At 33.5% G+C, this 20,066-nt stretch overlaps 4 protein-coding genes across 6 annotated transcripts; 1 reads left to right on the forward strand and 3 right to left on the reverse strand.

Annotated features, from left to right (window-relative positions):
- Positions 1-274: 274 nt before the first annotated feature.
- LOC137810205 (tyrosine--tRNA ligase 1, cytoplasmic) lies at positions 275-3,782 on the reverse strand. Its single transcript, XM_068611360.1, has 10 exons — positions 3,582-3,782; positions 3,350-3,497; positions 2,848-3,137; positions 2,653-2,749; positions 2,171-2,276; positions 2,009-2,091; positions 1,579-1,724; positions 1,315-1,420; positions 621-680; positions 275-535 (listed from the first exon to the last, which is right to left on the reverse strand). The coding sequence occupies exons 1-10, from the start codon at positions 3,662-3,664 to the stop codon at positions 515-517; spliced, it is 1,140 nt and encodes a 379-aa protein (XP_068467461.1). The 5' UTR covers positions 3,665-3,782; the 3' UTR covers positions 275-514.
- A 1,491-nt stretch (positions 3,783-5,273) lies between these two features.
- LOC137810200 (pentatricopeptide repeat-containing protein At4g38150) lies at positions 5,274-8,064 on the reverse strand. 2 transcript variants are annotated; one of them, XM_068611353.1, is made up of 4 exons: positions 7,905-8,064; positions 7,568-7,642; positions 6,184-7,381; positions 5,274-5,667 (listed from the first exon to the last, which is right to left on the reverse strand). In XM_068611353.1, the coding sequence occupies exons 1-3, from the start codon at positions 8,001-8,003 to the stop codon at positions 6,200-6,202; spliced, it is 1,356 nt and encodes a 451-aa protein (XP_068467454.1). In that variant the 5' UTR covers positions 8,004-8,064; the 3' UTR covers positions 5,274-5,667; positions 6,184-6,199. The 2 variants fall into 2 exon arrangements, with proteins under 2 accessions (XP_068467454.1, XP_068467455.1); XM_068611354.1 differs by lacking the exon at positions 5,274-5,667 and having other exon boundaries at positions 5,994-7,381; positions 7,905-8,062.
- A 1,410-nt stretch (positions 8,065-9,474) lies between these two features.
- Positions 9,475-12,290, forward strand: LOC137810203 (vicilin-like seed storage protein At2g18540). Its single transcript, XM_068611357.1, has 5 exons — positions 9,475-9,798; positions 9,918-10,093; positions 10,186-10,266; positions 10,357-10,638; positions 10,746-12,290. Exons 1-5 carry the CDS (start codon positions 9,516-9,518, stop codon positions 12,105-12,107), a joined length of 2,184 nt encoding a protein of 727 aa, XP_068467458.1. The 5' UTR covers positions 9,475-9,515; the 3' UTR covers positions 12,108-12,290.
- A 616-nt stretch (positions 12,291-12,906) lies between these two features.
- LOC137810204 (probable protein phosphatase 2C 80) lies at positions 12,907-16,376 on the reverse strand. 2 transcript variants are annotated; one of them, XM_068611358.1, is made up of 5 exons: positions 16,252-16,376; positions 15,312-16,025; positions 14,771-15,095; positions 13,942-14,091; positions 12,907-13,425 (listed from the first exon to the last, which is right to left on the reverse strand). In XM_068611358.1, exons 2-5 carry the CDS (start codon positions 15,878-15,880, stop codon positions 13,129-13,131), a joined length of 1,341 nt encoding a protein of 446 aa, XP_068467459.1. In that variant the 5' UTR covers positions 15,881-16,025; positions 16,252-16,376; the 3' UTR covers positions 12,907-13,128. The 2 variants fall into 2 exon arrangements, with proteins under 2 accessions (XP_068467459.1, XP_068467460.1); XM_068611359.1 differs by lacking the exon at positions 16,252-16,376 and having other exon boundaries at positions 15,312-16,251.
- Between the last annotated feature and the right edge of the window lie 3,690 nt (positions 16,377-20,066).

Here is a 20,066-nt window from a genome sequence, read left to right on the forward strand (position 1 = left end):
CGACAAGATACTCGTCATCATACTAACAGTAACACATTTCTCGTCTAAATCCGTTCTTTTCCGAAGTATTTGCCCATTTGTCATTTAAAATATTTTGAACATTACTCTGGTCATTAAAAAAATTATATAAATTAGAGACTTGAATAAAAAAATTTGGACATTAATATTTTTTTTTTTTAGAATTAACTAGTGTTACCGAATGACAAAATGATCCAGGAACTGAGTTAAAAAAATTGAAGTAAAAAATTGAAGTAATCCAGCTATAGCAGTTCGCTTGTTCCGCATGTCAGTATTATTTTATCGTGAATAATTAAAAATTTATGACATGTCTTACATAAGAAAATACAAATATTAAATTAACACATTATATCTATATTTCAAGTAAACAAAATACACGAACAAATATTAAAATTACTCATTCTAAAGAGAACAACTCTGCCACATTTTACACGTCCAAAAGTGCATCATTCCATATCAAAAAATAGGATTAGCCTGTAGTCTTTAAATCAGCAAATTACTTGGTGACTCTGTAAGCCTGCAAACCAAAATCAAGTTTAGTGTGTGTATGCATAACACCCAAATGATTGTATGAATTATTTTAAATTTAAAACAAGGCTCACCTTGACCCTTTTGAGTAGCTCTTTAGCATTGCTGTCCTTCCTGAAGTGTTCCCTCACAGGCTGTGCATAGCCCAAAAAAACATTGAGTTTATGCCACATACTAGAAATGAAGAACAAAGAGAAAAAAAAAACCTCCAGTTCACATAAAATATATGCTTATAACGATAGTCTAATATCCAGAGCTAGCCTAAACATGAGCGTAGCGGCTCTGGAATCTAATTACGGGTTCCTCTCCCATGTTGAATAAACTTAATCAAAACAAGAATATATTTTGGCTTATAATTCAAGCATATGTAAGAAGCCATTTAAGCCCAAAATAAAAACTTATGATTTGTACTTTGTACACGTAAATGCAGAAAGATTAATTAAACAAATTATAGTCATGCTTTACTTGGAGAAGCTGATGAATTAAACAATTTGAAATATTTTAACCACCACATTGATATTTGCAGATTGAGACCTTGTTAAATTATTAAAGTACTAATCAATAATATGATAATAGGATTATAAAAAGCAATAGGCTTTTGGTTTTTCATTTTTTAGGATCGGCAACAGGCTTTTAGTGTATATGTACCACACCCTTCTAGAGCACTGTTCCAAAGCATTGTAAGAACACTACAACCTAGAATACATAATGGAAATTAGGAAGTTCAAAATACAACACATTAACATTAATATAATTAAAAATCATCACCTCCAGAATTTTATTCAATGACTTTGACAATGCTGGTTTGAGGTCAGCAGGATGTAGCTCTCCACTTTCATAGTCTGCAATAAGCTCTTCATAGCTTTTGAATGTCCTGTATAGGACGGAAGAATAAATAAATATCAATCAAACCATTGTGCAGAAGTAAAGATAAAAATAATTGTAAAACTGACTAAAAGTAAACAAAATGATCCAAGAAACTACTACTTAAAAGGCACGTAAGGTTCAAGCGGATGAAATAGCATAACTTACTTATTTCCACCATTATCTGCACTACGCTCCACTGTGAACTCATTAAACCAGGGTAAGATGAGGTATTTAATGTACTCCAAGCATGGGTTTCCTTCCACAACCTTTGGCGGGCAATAAGCCTTTTTTATTTTCACATTCACTTCAGCCTATATCCAAATATAAAGTTAAAAAGACAAAACAAATTTAATTTTAAAAAAATAAAGGGAAATTACAAATAAAAAGAAACAAATAGTCATATCTTGGCATAAAAAGCACAACGATATATTTCTTCATACTAAACATTTTATACCCTTTTTATATTTTCATATTTTTTTCAAAATGAAAAAAATCATAAGCCATCCTATTAAGTAAAACAGAATGCAACTAGATATGACAATTGATATGCATGTGTACTAAAGAAACAGATATAATAGCACAGTTAGCAACTTACCTCCTCGTCTTCCATGAAAACAGAAGATGATGGATCACTTTTTGACATCTTTTCTTGCCCTTGCTGCAGACCAGGTAACATGTCTGCAAATCACCCCCAAAACACAGTTAGCGAGAGACAAAACTTACACATACACTATACCAGAGGAAATTCGATGTATACGGTGTGACAAGATAATGGGCTTGTTCTTCCTCTTAATGTCATCACAATACTCTCTAGCTAGTACATTCACTTTCCGCTGATCCATTCCCAATTGGCAGATGTCAGCCTATTTGCAAAAAGAAACATCCATGCATTATTCACTATTACTTTTGAAGCAACTTGTCAACTAGTTTCAGAGGTAAAAGCACAATATCTATTTATTTCAGAAGATTAGAAACCAAATAACAGCACAGTTCAGGTTCAGAGAAGAGATCATCGATACTTGGTAGAAATAATTAACACACTATAACAATTTCCATTTTTAATGCTAACATTGCAGCAATGACATATCTAATTATTTCAGAAGATTTCTCCACATTAAACTAACATTCATTGTGAGCTTATAAGGTAATGTAGAATAATTTTGTACCGAGGACAAGCTAATAAAGTATACATGAAATAATCTATGCAAACACAAATAGATAGTGAAAAATGAAACACACCTTGAGGAAAAATATGTCCGCACACTGCATGCATGGATAGAATATCTGAGCAGCAGTCAATTCGTCCTGTTCACTTCGTCCCATTATTTGACTACACCTATAATTCACAAAATTAAAACAAAGAACATCATTTCCAGTCCAAAGCCACCATTTACAATAACAAACATAAAAGCATTTTAAAAAGGGAAAAGGAACCTGATAATCCTTTTTAGATTGTTCTTCTGAGCTATATCCAACACAAGAGGCCAGTACTCATCAGCTCTGGCGTTAATCTCCTTGGAAGACCACAGAAACTCAACTTTCCCTCCCTCGACATCCATCCCAACAGCTTTCCAAATCTCAATCAAGTAACGACCAACCGTCTCAATTTTCTTCAAATCCCCTCCCATCTTATTGTTGAGCTTCGCAAACCAATCAGCAATCCATATTTTGACACGGCAACCGGCCGATGTGAGCTTGTTCACACTGATTGTTTTCATGACACCCTAAAATAATAACATACTAGTAAAAGAAAGTAACAATCACGCAAGCCACACCACACTACACCTCATTCAAATTCCAATGCATTCACCTTAGAACTCAAGCAATCAACTACTCACAATCAAAAAAACTTTTGTTTATTTTATTTTTTTTGTTTCCATTTTGTAAAAGTATATCATAGAAATATTACAGTTTATGACAATAGATATTCACTGACCTGAGCAATGTGCATGCGTCCGGAGGGTTCGAAGCCATCGTAGCAAACGGGTTCAGGCTTTTTGGTAAGGAGGTTAAGGAGTTCGTCTTCCTGAATGCACTCTTCTCCGACGCTCCTCACAATCTTAAACTTCTCTTCAGGGCTCAACCTGGAAGCAAAATCAAAAATGAATAGTGAAATCGAAACCCTAAGAGAGAGTTGGGGAGAGAGAGAAGACGTAGAAGAAACTTACTGAGGAGTGGAATTGGAGGATTGAGGGATCTGAGAATCTGAGACGGACAAAGATTGAAGGGCTTCAGAGGGTGCTTGTTCCATCTCTGCAAGTCAACGCCACAAATGGAGTTTGGATTGGAAAGAGATGAATACTCTGCGGCGGCACTCCGAAGGAAGAAGCCTCAACGACTAGGGTGGGTGCTATCTATATACACTCTTTTCTTTAATTTTATTTCTCTTAACACATATAAATTTTTTTTATTACTAATATGATTTTTAAGATTTTAATATTCTAATTAATTTATTAACGATATATTTGTGTATATATGTGTATTCATGGTTTGAATTATTGCTCAGTTAATTAATTACGTTTATTATTATTATTATTATTATCATTTTACCCACTAATCTAGTGATTCTAATTTGAATTCCCTGTTAGTTATACAATTTACCATAGTCCAAAAAGCATGGAGAGAATGATTAAACTAAAACCTATAAATTATTTTTCTTTTTAAATGAAAAATGCCTTCAAACTTATTATTTTTTACCGTTACTCTTCAATCAATTTCACTTTCTCTTTTTTTTTTTTTTTTACCTTTACTATTCAATCAATAGTATATGTGCACCAAGGAAATTTATCTGCTTACTATTAATTTCAATATTTTATATATTTCTTAACTTTTTATGTTATTATTTAATTTATATAAATAATTAGTTTAGTCTGTATTAAAACAAATTTAAAATAAATTAAAAAAATAGTCAAGTAGGAAACTATTTAAAGAAAGTTTATAACTCATAAGGGATATCATAAACTAGCTGATATATGATAGACTAATTAATAGGTTTATAACTATTTAAAGAAAGTTTATAACTCTTATTTATAGGTTTTCAAGTTAATAGACTAATTTATTGAATCAGAAATATTTGTTAAATTTAATTTATAAACTAATTCATAAATACAATATTACATAAAAATATACATTTTATTATACAAATAAAATTTATGTTTTATAGATAAATATATATTATTATGTTTTTATAACTTCAAATTTTCTTTTAATGTTTTTATTTATTTTGTGAAAACTTTCTATTTTTACTTAACCCTAAAGAAATACTTTTTTTTTATTTCTCCATTTCAGCCACTATTACGTTTAGTTTTTTATTTTATTTTTTATTGTGTAATTCTCCCATAATATTATTTAATTTAATGAATCATTAATTGTTTCAAATTTGTAATATTCAATCTTTTTTAATTTATATTAAAAAATATTATAACATATACTTAAATAATAATAATGATAAATATTTAATATCTTTTCAATTTTATTTTAAGTAACCATAAGTAAAAAAACATTAAAAAAATAAAAATGTATCAAATTATAAAGAACAATGATAAAAAAAGCATTAAATAAACTACCACCAAATAAAAATAGTTTATGACATATAATTTATAAGTTCTAAAGTTAACTTTAAAAAAACTTCAAACACATATCCTAGCAATTAGATGATTATCAAACCCTGTCAATCTACTTTTTGACCACTACCTTTCTCCCAACGTTTCAAGTTTGGTTGAAAAAAGACCAATCATCCAGGGAAATGACTGGTGTTGAATCCAAGGATGTTTCTTAATTTTAAAACCATTTCTATTTTTAAACATAAAAATATACAAAACTTGTTCGGTAAGAATATTACTTTAAAAAAAATCTTTCAATTCATAAAATAAAAGTCAATCTCTATAAAATCAAACAGAGCCTTGATCCTCGCAACAAGTATTCAGAAACACAGGGTAAGAGCCTTTCTATGTGCTTTCCAGTTCAGATAAAAACTGATGAACCTTGGCACAAAATTTTGGAATTCGAAAGAATGATGTGTCAGTGTATCTTATCCCAAAGCTACCAGAAGTGTGCAACAAACTACACATGTCAGATACTCCAAAAATGAAGCAAGGAACCACACGAACAGGAGCTGATCCCCATTGTTCTGTTGCATGTATTATTACGCCACAATCGCCATCAAAACCAGATAGGACACACAATTGTGTTTCTGGATTCATCACAAATCTGTCAAGTCTGTCTCCTTAGATCACAGCTTCTACTTCTTGTTTCCTAGTTCATCAATTTTCACAGAAACAAAATGAGAAGTAACCAAGAGTCAATCGAGTGTCACAGAAGTTGAGGCAAGCGTTAGCGCTAAGTTAGTCATGCATGATCAGCGAACTTAAGGTCATGATCCATGCCCAGAAGCCTAGAACTAGACAATTGATTGAGAAAAGAAACCTGATAAGGGTTCTTGTATTTTATACATTCCAGATGTGAGTCAGATCCTACTTAGTCAGGTGAAACAGTTAGATCTCCGTAACATATTATGTTAACAACTACTAGTAGAATTTTAGATACAGGGATGTCAAGTTATTGGAGTAGTGAAGAAATCATTACAAGTTCAAAAGCTAATTAATTTAGGACAAGTACATTCAAACTCAAGATGAGTCTTACTATCAAGAAGTAAACAACTACCTAACCCCTTTTAGCAAATTTCAACAGGTACACCAACATTAACAATATATTACATAAAGGAAGAAAACAATCTGACAAATCAGTCGGAGAGTTAAGACAAAAGCTTACATGGTATGAAAGATATTTAAAATGGTCTCTGCGGGGCTTTCTTCCCAAAAATGGCCTCCCAAACAGAGGGTGAAAATGGAGTTTTCTTGTCCAAAAACTGCCTAACAGCTTTCTCATCAAAAGCAAAGCCCTTTCCAGTTAATGTTTTGACAGCATCCTTAGCTTCTTCAACCCCTTTTTCCTTGCAGAAGCCATCCACCAGGCTTACAAAAGTTGTCACATTTGGAGAATGACCTGCTTCTAACATTTCCACACAAAATTCAAAAGCATCCTGTAATCTTCTACACTTGTAGAGTCCTTGTACAATGACTGTGTAACTGAAAGCATTCGGAGAAATGCCACTACTCTGCATTTTCCTGAAAATCCTTTTCGCATCATCAGCCTTGTCGGCCTTTGTATATCCCTCCACTACTGCTGTGTATATGACAATCTCTGGAATGGTTCCCTTCTCCCGCATCAAAGCAAAAAGTTTCAAGGCTTCTTGAACCAAACCATCTTTACATAGACCATCGAGCATAGCCACAGCATTGGGGATAAGACCAGTCTCCTTCATCTTCTTGAATATCTCATCGGCATCTTGTGGCACAGGCTCTTGAGCCTGTTGATCGGGATTTGACCTCTTTGCTTCTTCAGATTGCTTGCTTGCTGCAACCTCTGACAGATTCACTGTTTTATCATCAAAAGCAAGCTTGAATTTGTCAAGGAAACTGTCTCCTGATTGCTCAAAATCCCTATTTGTGTCTGCCACATTCATGCCCTGAAATGCAAGATCAATTTTGGAAGATTTATTTGTTCTGTCCAAAGCATCAGGCCCACGATGGTTGTCATCAAATGTTGGAGGAAAGGAACCTCTACCAGATTCCCGGAAACGTGGAGGAGGCTGATTAATTGGCTTCCTACCTCTCAAAGGCCTACTTGGAATTGATTCTGACGAACCCTGTTCAACATTATATTCCTCATGGGTTCGGTTGCTACCATTATCTTCAAAACTTGAGTCTGACTGTTGACGAAGAAAATCATCCCGTTCCCAAGCATATTGTTTGCTTCTGCCACTGAAATCATCGGCAAAGCTAAAATGGCGCACAGTCTCAACCCACGGTGGCAGATGCTGTTTGGAACGTAAAAGGGAAGCTAGTTTTTCAATCCGGGAGGAGGATACAAGTTTATGAACCCCCCTTACAGATGCTGTCATATGAGCCTGTTCATGAGTTGCACCAGGCATATAGTTAACAACATCACCAAATCAAAGAATAAACATAGCAAAAGGATAGGCATGATGATGAATACCGAGATGATCAAATTTAAAACAAAGTAACATGTAAATCAGTTGGTAATGGGAAAAAGAATGAAGAGATATCATCATTATAAAGTATCCGTAATTTACCATCTGCTTGTATTCAGTATTCAGCTCCCTGCAACTAGTATTCAATGAAAGCAACTCCCAAAATCTACAAGCCACCTAAATTGAACGAAGAATAGTATTAAATCATCAAACAGAGGCAAAATCAAAAAGGTAAAAGATAAAAAAAAAATCAAACCAACGTCAATACTAGAAAAGAAACAAAAAAAATCGAGTAACATTGCAAAGTGTAGAAATGTAAGTTTTCATTTAAGCTAGCGTCCTAACTAACAGAAAACAACAGTGCAAGTAGCCATTCATAAACGAAAGCAATGGAAGTAAAATCAGAGAGTAAGAAATTCCAAAGGAGTATAATATGTACCCAATCGCGCCATAATTTACCACTGAAGAAGAGTAATGGTGAGTGGTGAGCGATTGTGAAGAAAATGAAAGGTGGAAAATGGAACTCTACATATTGCATACCCTAACACCACGAGAGAGAAGACCGCGTCGATGGATTGCTGGGCCTGGGCTCTTCTTAGCCCGCAACCTCCCTTCTTACAAACTTGCAATATAACATTTTTGTTTTTTCTTACTGCACCCACACTGCTAGCAAAAAGATTAAAATACCCTCTCTTACTTTACCACATTAAAATAGTGGGTTTGGTTGAAAGTTTGTTCTAGAAAACTTATTCAAGAAGGTTGTTTTAAAATTTTTGTTGTGGAATACATTTCATATGTTTTAGAAAGTTTATTCCATAAATTTTGTTATGAAAAAGTTAATTCTAAAAAATATCTCATGTATTCGAGAAAACTTATTTTATAATACATTTCATATATTCTAGAAAAATTGTTATAGAAGTCATACTTCAGAAATCTTATCCCAAAAATTAAGTTTAAAAAATTACAGAAAACTTTTTGCAGAAATAGGTAATTTAAAAGGAGTGGTGATATGTTAATATCATAGTAAAAAATATATTCATTTTATAAACCAATAAAATAATATTTTAATCATATTTAATTTATTTTTTAATTTTAAATATTATTAATTATTATAATATGGTGTCAAGTATATGTTTTAGCGTGTGAAAGAAATCTTTTCCATTCAAAAGTCACATTTACAAATATTAGATGGGATTTTAAAAGTTATAGTGGTGGAGTTAGAAATTGTGGAGGTGCATGAAGAAAAACACTAACATTTTTTTGTCTTAAATAAAACGAAAGTTTTAAAATCCTTTTTTTTTCAATCTTGTAATTTACTTTTATTACACTGATAAAAAATGATAATCTACTTTTATTATATTATAAATTTGAATAATTATTTAGGAATTCGATCCATTCTTTAAAACTATTTTATGAAACGGTTTTTAAAAAAATGAGTTTTTAAGAATAATATTCAGGAAATAAAATGAAACCTATAAGAAAGAAGGGAAGTTAAAAAAATAGAAGATAAAAAAACCAACGACTCAAATATGTTTTTTTTTTTTTTAATTTTCAAAATATATTATGTTAAAAAAAAATTATCGAACAAATTTTCTTGTTTTTTTTTATAAAAAAAGAACAAATAGACTAGTTTAAATATAAAATTCTCACATGTAAAATTGCAAATTACGATATGTTTGTACTAGAAAAAAACAAACACCGTATCGATTATGAGTGTCATCTTTGTGAGGTGTAACAAAATTAATGGAGTGTCAGCTTTGTATATTATTTGAATTAAAATAATAAAACATTTATATTTATTTAACCTTTTGGAAATTGAGTAAGTAACTACTATTTAAGTACATAGATTCATAGTGATCTCATTCTCAAGTGTTTGGAATTTTGCAATAGAAAGACTCATCTAAGAAACTGCCACCTGTATAAAAAGTGCGTGACGTGTCTGAAAAACAAGACACGTACCTCAAAATATTGATCACCTTGCTCTATATAGAGCCACCTTTGCTCACTGTGTAATCATAGTTTCCATTCAAGTTCCCTCACTGTGTTAACAATGGAGCCTCGAAAAAAAGCTTTGCCATTATCTTGGTTCTTGATCTTCTTCGTTATCGTTTCCTTGTGGGGGGTGAAGGCATCAAAGTCTCAAGAGGGACCTGTGGTGGAAAAGGATCAGAGGAGGACATTACTTGCCACAGAATTCGGACAGATAACTGCCCTTGACATCAAGGAAGAACCAGAGAAACAGCCCTACCATCTTCAGTTCATCACATTGGAGCCAAACTCGCTATTTCTTCCTGTGCTTCTACATGCAGATATGGTCTTTTATGTTCACACAGGTGTATAACTTTTAGTTCTCTACATTCTATTCACATCTTATTCAAGGTTTTCTTCAACTGTTGTGGTTGTTGTGATTTTTAACATTATGGAAATTTGTGAACGAGTGTGAATTTTTCAGGGAGTGGAAAGCTGACTTGGGCAAATGATGATGGTACTGGCACGATCCCTTTACGCGAAGGAGATCTTTGCAATCTCAACGAAGAAACTGTTTTCTATATACAGAGCGACTTAGAGGCTGAGAGAAGGAAACTTAGGATTTATGCAATGTTCACCAATACAGAAGACAATACTTTTGTAAGTGCTACACATGTATTCTTTTTTGAACTTACACAGAAATTGAAGGTTTGTTTGTTGTTATTCGTGTTAATTGTTAACCACAAATGCAGAATCCATCAATCGGTGCTTATTCAAGAATCGACGAACTGGTCAAGGGCTTTGATAAGAAAATCATGCAAGCAGCTTTAAAGGTATTGCCTTAGCCACATATCGTAATAGAACTGCCTTGTATAGGGATCATTGTGTACTAAGGACAAAACTACAAATTATGAATTTTGAAGGTGCCAGATGATTTGATTGAAGAAATCATTAACAAGAAAAACACCCCAACTATAGTGCATGCGGATTCAAAGAAGATAAATATTGTCCAGAAACTGGAGGCTTCGTTTCTTAAAAACTTTCTAGGTGTTGGGTCCAACTCCAACAAACTCGAAACATACAACATCTTTGATCATGACCCTGACTTCAAAAATCGTAATGGCTGGAGTGTAGCTGTGTCCAAAACGCAACTAAAGTCATTGAAGCAGACTAACATTGGATTTCTGATGGTGCATTTGACCAAGGTTAGTGATTGTAATAGTCTTAACCGGGTTTGGACCGAACTGGTTTTTATTATTGTGCATGTTTATGAAATTGTACGAAAATTAATTTCCAATCTATAAAATTGAAGGGATCAATTTTGGGGCCTCATTGGAACCCGAAGGCAACAGAGTTGGCAGTGGCGGTAGAAGGGAGAGGCATGGTCCGAGTGGTATGTGGAAGCAGCAATGAAGATGAGACAGAAAGCCTAAACATGAGATTTAAGGTTAATCCGGGCGATGCTTTTGTGGTGCCTAGGTTTCATTCAATGGCTCAGATGTCATTCAACGATGAACCGTTTGTTTTTCTTGGCTTCAGCACTTCAGCAAAGAACAACCATCCTCATTTTTTGGCGGGAAAGGGATCTGTGCTTTATAATCTGAACAGGCAGATACTGGCCACCTCTTTTGGTGTAAGTGACAGAACCATTGACGAGCTTTTGCATTCTCCCAGAGATTCCATCATTTTCGGGTGCAGTTCCTGCGCGGAGGAAGAGGAGAAGATAATGAAGGAGGAAGAGGAGGAGGAAGAAAGGGAGAGGAAGAGAGAGGAGGAGGAGACGAAGAGAGAGGAAGAGGAGGAAGACAGGAAGAAAGAGAGAGAGAGGAAGAGAGAGGAAGAGGAAGCTAAAAGACAACAAGAAGAGAGGGAAAAGAAGCGTGAGGAGGAAGAAGAGAGGGAGCAGCAAGAAGGAACTGGGGGAGAGAAAGAAAGGGAAAGAGAAGAAGAGATAGAGAAGGAGCAAGAAGAAGCTGGGAGAGAGAAAGAAAGGGAAAGAGAAGAAGAGATAGAGAAGGAGCAAGAAGAAGCTGGGAGAGAGAAAGAAAGGGAAAGAGAAGAAGAGATAGAGAAGGAGGAAGAAGAAGCTGGGAGGCAACAGGAGAAGAGGGAAAAGAAAAGAGAGAAAGAAAAAGGTGAAGGGAAGGAAGCAGAGGAGGAAGGCAGGAGGGAAGCAGAAAAGGAAGCAGAAGAAGCATCAGCTAAGAGAGAGCAAGAAAAGAGAAGGAAAAAAGAAGAAGCAGCAGCTAAAGAAGAAGCAGCAGCTAAGAGAGAGCAAGAAAAGAGGGAAATGAGGAGACAAGAGGAAGCTGAAAAGGAGCAAGAAGAAGATAAAAGGGAAGGGGAATCAGAAGTAGCACAGAAGGAGCAAGCAGAAGCTAAAAGAGAGCATGAAAAGAGAGAAAAGAAGCGACAGGAGGAGGGACAAAGGGAAGGAGAAGAAGAAGAAGAAGATCAGGCATGGGGGGAGAGTGTGAGGAGAGAGAAGGGGAAAAGATCAGAAGAAGAAGAAGTAGCACAAGGGGAGCAAGAACAAGCCAAGAGACAACAAGAAGAGAGGGAGAAGAGAAGAGATGAAGATGGTGACCATGATCACATTGAAAGTGAAGCAGAAGAGAATAGCTACAAGAGCAGTTTCGAAGGAAGGAGAGCTCTGAAAGTCAGGAACCTTTGATTCCGTCTTAATGTCTTGGGCTTTATCTCCTCGTATGTATTACAATAAGACCTTTTTTGTTTTTGTCTGTTAACTTTAGCATGCATCCGTTTGTGTTTTTTGCCTGCTTGTTACAAAGTTGAAGGCCAATGTTTCATGAAGCCTGTTGGTGATGGTATGAATAAGGAAGGACTTCTTCCTGCACCTCCATATATTCTTCTTTAATCTTCATAAATTTTTGGTATTCCAAAAATGTCTCTACGGAATAATCCAGAAGATAGATTATTCATATGTTTTGTATGGGATGCAAGAAGAATTTTAAGCCTTAAATATGTACTGCGTATAATTCTATAACAAAATCTATCATAGTTATTTAGATAACATATAAATGTTAAGTGCGGTACAGAGCCTTCATTTTTCGTTTAATCCATATTTTAATTTTAACTAATCATTAAAATTTTAACAATATAATTATTTCTTATACATATATATTTATATCATTATTTTTAAGTACACTTTTAAAATCTTGGGCAAGTTTGTGTTACACTTTCAAGTTATATTTGGATCAATGGAAAGAGAATAGACAAATAAAAACAAAACTGAGTAGTGAACTGAAATAATGAAATATAATTTTTATTTCGTTATTAAGATAGGCTATCATAAATAAAACAAAATTTCAACATATTATTCCTCTTAAATTAGGGACAGAACAATAAATTATGCAAGGAGGAATTAGTTGCACTAGTTTCTATTATATATTATCTTTATTTTATACACATTTCATTCTCTTCAAAGGAAATAAAAAATTAAAGATAAATAATGAATGAGATAGAATAACTTTCATTATTGACAATTCCATGGATTGACTCAGGAAAAAGGGAAAGCAATTACTGTAAAGCCGCAATGACCCTTTTGTAGTGACAAGATTTACTGGGGTAGCAGGGCAACTCAAGTTTGAGAGTACAAAATAGGAGTTCATTCACTTTAAAAAGTGAATGGCCATGTAGAACAAAAATGAGTCAAAGTGAAGATGGCCAAAAACTCACTCGCTAAGTGACCCAGAAATGTATGAGACAACAACAGTTATGTCATCAAGTTTGCCACCATAATAACGGAGTCCAGCCTCCTGAGCAGCAGTAGAAAATGGTGTCGGTCTGCTCTGGTCCAGTGCTCGCTGACGAGCCAGTGCTGCTATCTTCTGAGCAGTTACTTGGGGCTCTAGTCCAGCCCTAATTGCATGTACAACAACTGCAGTGATCTCACTATTGTATAAATTGTCAAATAAGCCATCTGTCCCAGCAATGACTACATCTCCTGAAGTAACAGGTATGGTAAAAACCTGGATCCATTATAGCAAAAAGATATACTGAATTTTTTCACTTTCATAAAGGCATATAATTAAGAGAAGAACATCAAACATCATCTTCCATTAGGCATCCTAAGGAATAATACTAGCACTATAATGAAGGGAGAAACGAAAAAATGCACTATCAGACAATATATATTGTATAGGTGGATGCGGAATGAACAAAAACGGAGCTACGGTGTAGGGAATGAGAAAAGGATGACATGGTTGCACCTTATTTTCATTTTTCACCCCTTCTACCAAGTACTGTTTAACAAAAATCAAAATCTCCCAGTTTTCACCTCTCCATAATTTCCACCTTTCCTACCAGCACACCCCAAGTTTCCCCACGAATTATTTGCACAAAATAGGGAACACTAAACAATTTTCACCCCTCTACCATGAATCAAGTCTAAGGAGAAAAAGAACCTTTTATTGTCCTTCCTGAACGTGAAAGCAAAGCCAAATAAAACAGAATCTCATTAAATAATGTTGCTGTGTCTACTTTACCTCACCGGAGCTGGGTAGATCCGCTCCATTGCCACTCTCCAACTGATAGGTGAAATTGAAGTCATGTTGTTGAACAGGGGACTGGAAAATGGTGCATCCATCTCTAACCACAATGAATCCACTGTCGCCCAAATTAATACCATGTAATCCCTGGACCAAGATAGCAACAACCAAGAATGAAAATAAATCAGTTTGTTACATTTTCCTTTTATACCAGCTCAAAAAAGTAACCCGCCAAATTTACTAGTAACAATAATTTTGCTCGCTGCGAATGAGGTGAGCTTCAATCCATCAAGTGGCAGCTAAAACACCAATCGGACATTATACATAAGAACTTGAGACTTTAAAGCTATATAGAGTATTTAAGAATAAGTATTATCAGCACATATTATCATATGTATGCTGTTATTGCAGAGAAGAACGCACCAAATAATGTAGAAAAAACTGTCTATTTTAGAACACCCAGCATGCTTTTAAGTCCAGTTATAAGCTGAAGCTATTTATCTTTTGACTTTAAAATAGCTAGGTGGGAGACGTGCTCAATAGGAAAGTAATTTTAATCTTCAAACCGATTTGCTACTGTACACAATATTACTTCAAATAGCACGCATTTTTAAACAGGATAAATGTTGGCATGATGTTATACCAGACAACAATTTCCATTATACCGGACTGGTAAAATTGTAGAAAACTTTAATGTTGATGCATATGAGAAGAAAACAAAACACCTAATATTCAGTAGGCATGAAACATGGGTAATGTTTAAGTTCACTCACAAGTGGACAAGACTATTTCTCATTTCAAAGTTCAGAATGAGAAAATTGAATACCTTATCAGTCAGGGCAACAATACAAGCTGTTGATGAACCCTTGGCCTTTGTATTTGAATGAGCCTTCTCTAACACCCTTGTTGGATTAAAAGAACCTTGGGGCTCCTCTTGAATTGCTCTCACTGAATTGGATATAAGTTCCCGGGAAAACAGTCCTGAATTAACACCAACGTCTGCCCAGCCACCTACACCATCAGCAACACCAATTGCTTGTTCATCTGCGCAAATAAAATGAGCATCCTCTCCTCCAGTCTCCTCCTTATCTGGATGTGGTAGATAACAAGATCCTGACAACATCTTCAAGGTATTGCCACCAACAGTAGTTCTGAAATTAACAATGCCCAATACTCTAGATAAGTATCAGCTGAGAAATATAGAATAATTTTAATTTTAGAAGTATAATCTTCTACTGACAAGCTATAAGCCAAATTGGACTCTTACCAAGCTTCATTCATGGAAGTGACTTTGATATCAAATTATGTTATTTAAAAGCAATTTATGGAGAAACAGAATTCAGAATAAAATGAACAGGATCACGTACAGATCAGGTGTAAAAGAGGAATTTGAAAGCTGTTCACCGGGAGGGCTGCCATCAAAAGAGACAGCATGTGCAGCCCCAGCTGATGGGCTGGCAGAAGAAGAGGTACAGAAATTCTTCAGCCATGATCCATGAAGCAAACTCGAATCCCGAATCCTCCAATTAGAATCAAAAGTAGAACTACCAAAACTCAAAGGACCAAACAAAGGTTGTGGTCTCCCTAGATTCACGCCACCCCTTAGGCAGCCTTTAAGAGTTTTGTCTTTGAAGTACATAACAGCAGGCTTTGTGAAGTCTAGCACACTACCACAACCTGAGATTAAACCATCAAAGTAAACATCTCCCAGCACAGCATTGGAATGGGAGGTGGTAGCCATTGATTTTGCGTTAAGCGTGTGGCTAGAAGAGCAATGAGTTGAACCGGGCAAAAAGAATTTTGAATACAGAGAACAAAGAGACAAGCCTGAACTTCTTCTATACAATGCTGCCGGTACTCCTTGTTGCCCAGTTAATCCTTTCCGAATGCGACAGTAAATGGTAGCATTCGGCCTTGAGAAAATACCAGGCATCATCTTAAACCCTTATGCAAAATACCTTAATTCGGTTTCCCCCTTGAAGAAGAACGTGAATCCTTGCGTGTGATTTGACTTTATAAATATCATACCTTTTTTACCCCCAAAAAACCTTGCTTCGGAAGAAATGAATCGCACCCAGATTCTGAAATATTGAAATTTGAACAAATATTATTCAAAGTTTCCAACTTCATGGAATTAAGCACCCCACTAGATATGTAAAGAGCAGGTAGTAAATAATCGGACCAAAAGAGAATAGACGAAGTGAAGGGTACAGCAAGAATGAGAGAGCAAAATCAAATTGATAGAGACAAATGGAGAAATGCATAAGAATTGTAGGAGTGAGTTTGAAGAATTAAATTGATTCTTACAGGTTATGAAATCGCGCTTTAGTCTTCTGTCTGTGTGACTTGTGCCCAGCTCCACAAAAACCTAAAAAGTGTGGGGACACAGTTTTAGGTTTAACGCTATCAAATTCCACTCTCTCTTCACTTTTAATTTTTTTTTTTTTTCTATTACATCAAGAACAAGGGAAAAATAATTATCTGAATTTTCTTTTTCTTTTTCTTTTTACCTTGTAATTAATCCACATGGTTTCTCGATCCATTTTTCACTTTCTTCTAATTTTTCTCACCAAATTTCGGAAATGGATATTTCAAGTTATGTGAAAACTTTCTGTTTATTTCCTTTTGATAGATATTAAATGCGATGGTGAAATTATATTTTTTATAAATTAAATATAAACAAGCTACGGTGACTAAAAATACTTAAAAACAGGGAAAAACATTTTTTTTATGACATTCACAACAAACAAAATCATAATAAATTGTTAATTTAATAATCAAAATCGTAATTTATAATTACTTAATTTTCTAAACTAAAAGTGTTACTAGTCTTTCACTTTATTTCTGTAAAAAATAACTCCTCATGTAGCACTTATTTTCTGGTCTTAGAATTTTAACACTTTACAACTTTTTGTTATTTTAGTGATGATTTTATTATTTACTCACATTTTAATCCTCAAAAATCTTTTAAAATTTCAATTAATTCTGACTTAGATTGTGGTTCGATTTGTTCCACTTTTGAAGGATTTATATGGGATGAGAATACACTTTGTCGATCTTAAAATTTTTTGGGAGCATCTCAAGCACATAAAGAAGACTTTTGTACAAGTTTTGAATAAGTTTTGTATAATCTTCTTCTTGCATCAATGAATATTTGATATTTGTTCAGATTGATGAAGATATGTATGTTGTAGGTTTTAAGACTATAAAAATCAACTTCATGAAAGAATAATATTATTTAAAGGTGACAAACCTTTTAGTGTGCGCAAAAAGTTGGATCTTATTTGTAGATTTCTAGGATTTTGGAAAGTTATTTCTCTGAAAAAAAATGGTTTTATGATTTGTTTTCCATGAAAACATGAGAAGAGTTCTAACCGTGGGTCTTGGAATCTCAATCTAAGTATCTTTAGAGCCTTTGTTTAGACTAAAGACTTTTGTTGTGTTTGGATTGAGGTGAGAATTTGTGAGGAGGAAAGGATGAGGAGGAAAGGAAGTGGATTAGAGAGGATGTGTGAGTTTGTTTGGATTGAGAGATGATAAAGTGGATTTGTGAGGATTGTTTATTAAAATCTATGAGTGATGTAATAGTTAGGAGATAATTTAGAGATTAGGTTAAAGGTGTAAAATGTAAGTTTATCAATTTATCTTTGTTATTAAAAAATATTTTAATAATGAGTTATGGTATATTTTTGTGTGTAGGTTTTAGTTAATTATTTTTTCTAATATATAATATTCATAATTATTGTTATTTTATAATAAAAAATAATTTTGTATTAATTCAAATAAATGTATGAAAATAATATTTATTATTATATACATTTGTTATTTTATATAATTATATATGTTTTTTTGATATTATAATTATATTTTATTATTTTTATTATTTATAATTATATGTTGTTATTAATAGTATAATTATTTTTTTAAAATTATTAAATAAATTTATCTAATATTTAAATTTATATATTATATATTGTATATATATACTTATATTAATAATTATAATAATAGTAAAATAATTAATATTATTAATATTTTGAATAATTTATGTTTTAAAAATAATGTACAATATAGTAGCATGATAAAATTCACATATTTTCATAAATATTATAAAATACCGACTATAAACATGAAAAATTATATTTTATTTTTTATGTATAATTTTTTATTTCAATTTATATTCAATAAAATAAAGAAAATAAAATAAAAAATTTCGCTTATTATTAATAAACATTGGATGAACATGAGATAGTCAGTGATTACAATAAATAGATAAAGTCATTACATTATAATCCTAAATGATATGGTATCATGGGAATTTTAAAAAATTACAAACTTAATAACGTTCAATAACACAATAAATTTAATTGACAATCAAAACAAGTTCAACATAAAAAACAATAATAACACAATAAAAATACAATCAATGTTCTTTATTATCTTGAAGCTGGTGAAGGGTATCTTCTATTTAACCCAAACGTGTGTTGATATCCAACCTCATGCTTGAGATACTTTCCTCTATATTTTGAATTTCCCCCAAATTTGTGTAACATCGTCGAATCATGAGGGATTTTGGGTTGAGGATGACCGCTTACAACATGTTTTTGAGGCAATGGAATGTCTTCGTGTTTTTGTTCATGTTCGTCATCGGACCTTCCAAGTTGTCACACACCATTGTCCTCAAAGATATTCATTTTCTTCATGGTTTTTTTCCCGAATAAGTTATTTCACCCTAACATGATTGATGACTATCTCATCAAGTTCATGCCATAAAGCAACATGAGGTGTGTGATTAAACAGCCATATGGAAGAAGCATATCATGGTCACGACATTTTATCATGTGTTGCGTGATATAATAAGGTCAACTAATCATTACATTACCTTTTAGGCACCATAACATGAAAACATCTTCATGAACCAACTGTGAGAAGTTGCTCCCCCGAGGACACAACATGTGCATCCATGTGTAATGAAGTTGTTTGTCATTAATAGTCAAACTACCTACTTTTCTTACATTTTGACCGTGTACCTCTTCTCTTGTCATGGTTAATAAGGCATGTTGACAATCAAAATGTATGTCTTCAGGGATGGTACCAGGGGTTAACAAGAGACCATCATATTTCAAATTCACCACGTTCATTCAATCCCTATGTCTAATTATAATCTTGTGTGTGCCGATCTGAGTAGCAAGGTAACCTTGTGTCGTTAGATGAATATTTGAATAAAAAAAAACCCTAACCATATCCTCATGATATGGTAGTCTTATACCAAGAAAGTGTTGTAATCCTTGGAAGTCTTGAAACTAAAAACCAGATGTGGCAAAAAAATGGGAAATCTAAGACTTTTAAAGGTATGACTGGTTTGCCGTGAATTTTTTTCTCAAATGTAACCATCTGACGTTTCGTTTGGAAGCAAAACAATTTTGCAGGTTCGTATTCAACATATTGAACTGATTCTCAATTAGATCCACCATGGGGCCTTTTTTCTCTTTGATCACCTAGATGACGATGTCCCACCGGATGGTTGAGAGGGCGCAAATGGAGTATTATCTAGACTGTCAGTCGATTGAACATATGCTACAGGTGAGCGTGGAAGTTCGTGGTCTGCAGCATGAAACTCTAGCAGCTCAGGTATATAGTCCATGTTATGATCGCCTAAGTCCACACTTAAATTTTCTGTGTGCTCCGGTCTAGATGCCAATCGGGTTGTCTTTTGACCACTTCCAGTGACTCTATTGTTTGACCACAACTCCTCCATAAGATCATAGTACTAAATGGATTTGGCACACCACTTATCATGAGATGGTTTCGCCTACAAAAAGTGAGGTGTTACTAATCACTAATGAGTGTCGAATGAATTTTTTAATTATTTACTATATTATAATAAAAATAAATATTTTAGTATATTTTTTTAAACCTAATCGCTAATGAGTTATGTTTCTCATTTAATTCATTTTGTTTCTCATCTATACATGGATATTACAACATTATGAGTAACTTTCTTTATAAATTTTTACAGAAAGTTATTGGTAGAAATTTATATGTTTTTCATGATTTAATGTCTCATTTTTTAAACCTTCTATTCCTTTTCTTTCCTTCTCAGGTTTGTGTTCGGAAACAAA

Source organism: Phaseolus vulgaris, chromosome 2 (genome assembly GCF_000499845.2).
Source record: "Phaseolus vulgaris cultivar G19833 chromosome 2, P. vulgaris v2.0, whole genome shotgun sequence".
Taxonomy (NCBI): Eukaryota; Viridiplantae; Streptophyta; class Magnoliopsida; order Fabales; family Fabaceae; genus Phaseolus; species Phaseolus vulgaris.

Coding starts and splice junctions, on each gene's coding strand:
- LOC137810205 (XM_068611360.1), bottom strand. CDS start 3,664: ATGGAACAAGCACCCTCTGAAGCCCTTCAATCTTTGTCCGTCTCAGAT. Junction 2,092..2,170: donor GCCCATTATCTTGTCACACC/GTATACATCGAA, acceptor GGTGATTTGCAG/ACATGTTACCTGGTCTGCAG. Junction 1,725..2,008: donor TTTTCATGGAAGACGAGGAG/GTAAGTTGCTAA, acceptor ATTTGGATATAG/GCTGAAGTGAATGTGAAAAT.
- LOC137810203 (XM_068611357.1), top strand. CDS start 9,516: ATGGAGCCTCGAAAAAAAGCTTTGCCATTATCTTGGTTCTTGATCTTC. Junction 10,267..10,356: donor TCATGCAAGCAGCTTTAAAG/GTATTGCCTTAG, acceptor TGAATTTTGAAG/GTGCCAGATGATTTGATTGA. Junction 10,639..10,745: donor TGATGGTGCATTTGACCAAG/GTTAGTGATTGT, acceptor ATAAAATTGAAG/GGATCAATTTTGGGGCCTCA.
- LOC137810200 (XM_068611353.1), bottom strand. CDS start 8,003: ATGCAATATGTAGAGTTCCATTTTCCACCTTTCATTTTCTTCACAATC. Junction 7,643..7,904: donor GTAAATTATGGCGCGATTGG/GTACATATTATA, acceptor CGTTCAATTTAG/GTGGCTTGTAGATTTTGGGA. Junction 7,382..7,567: donor ATACTGAATACAAGCAGATG/GTAAATTACGGA, acceptor ACTCATGAACAG/GCTCATATGACAGCATCTGT.
- LOC137810204 (XM_068611358.1), bottom strand. CDS start 15,880: ATGATGCCTGGTATTTTCTCAAGGCCGAATGCTACCATTTACTGTCGC. Junction 15,096..15,311: donor TCCTCTTTTACACCTGATCT/GTACGTGATCCT, acceptor TGTTAATTTCAG/AACTACTGTTGGTGGCAATA. Junction 13,426..13,941: donor ATCTACCCAGCTCCGGTGAG/GTAAAGTAGACA, acceptor TAATGGATCCAG/GTTTTTACCATACCTGTTAC.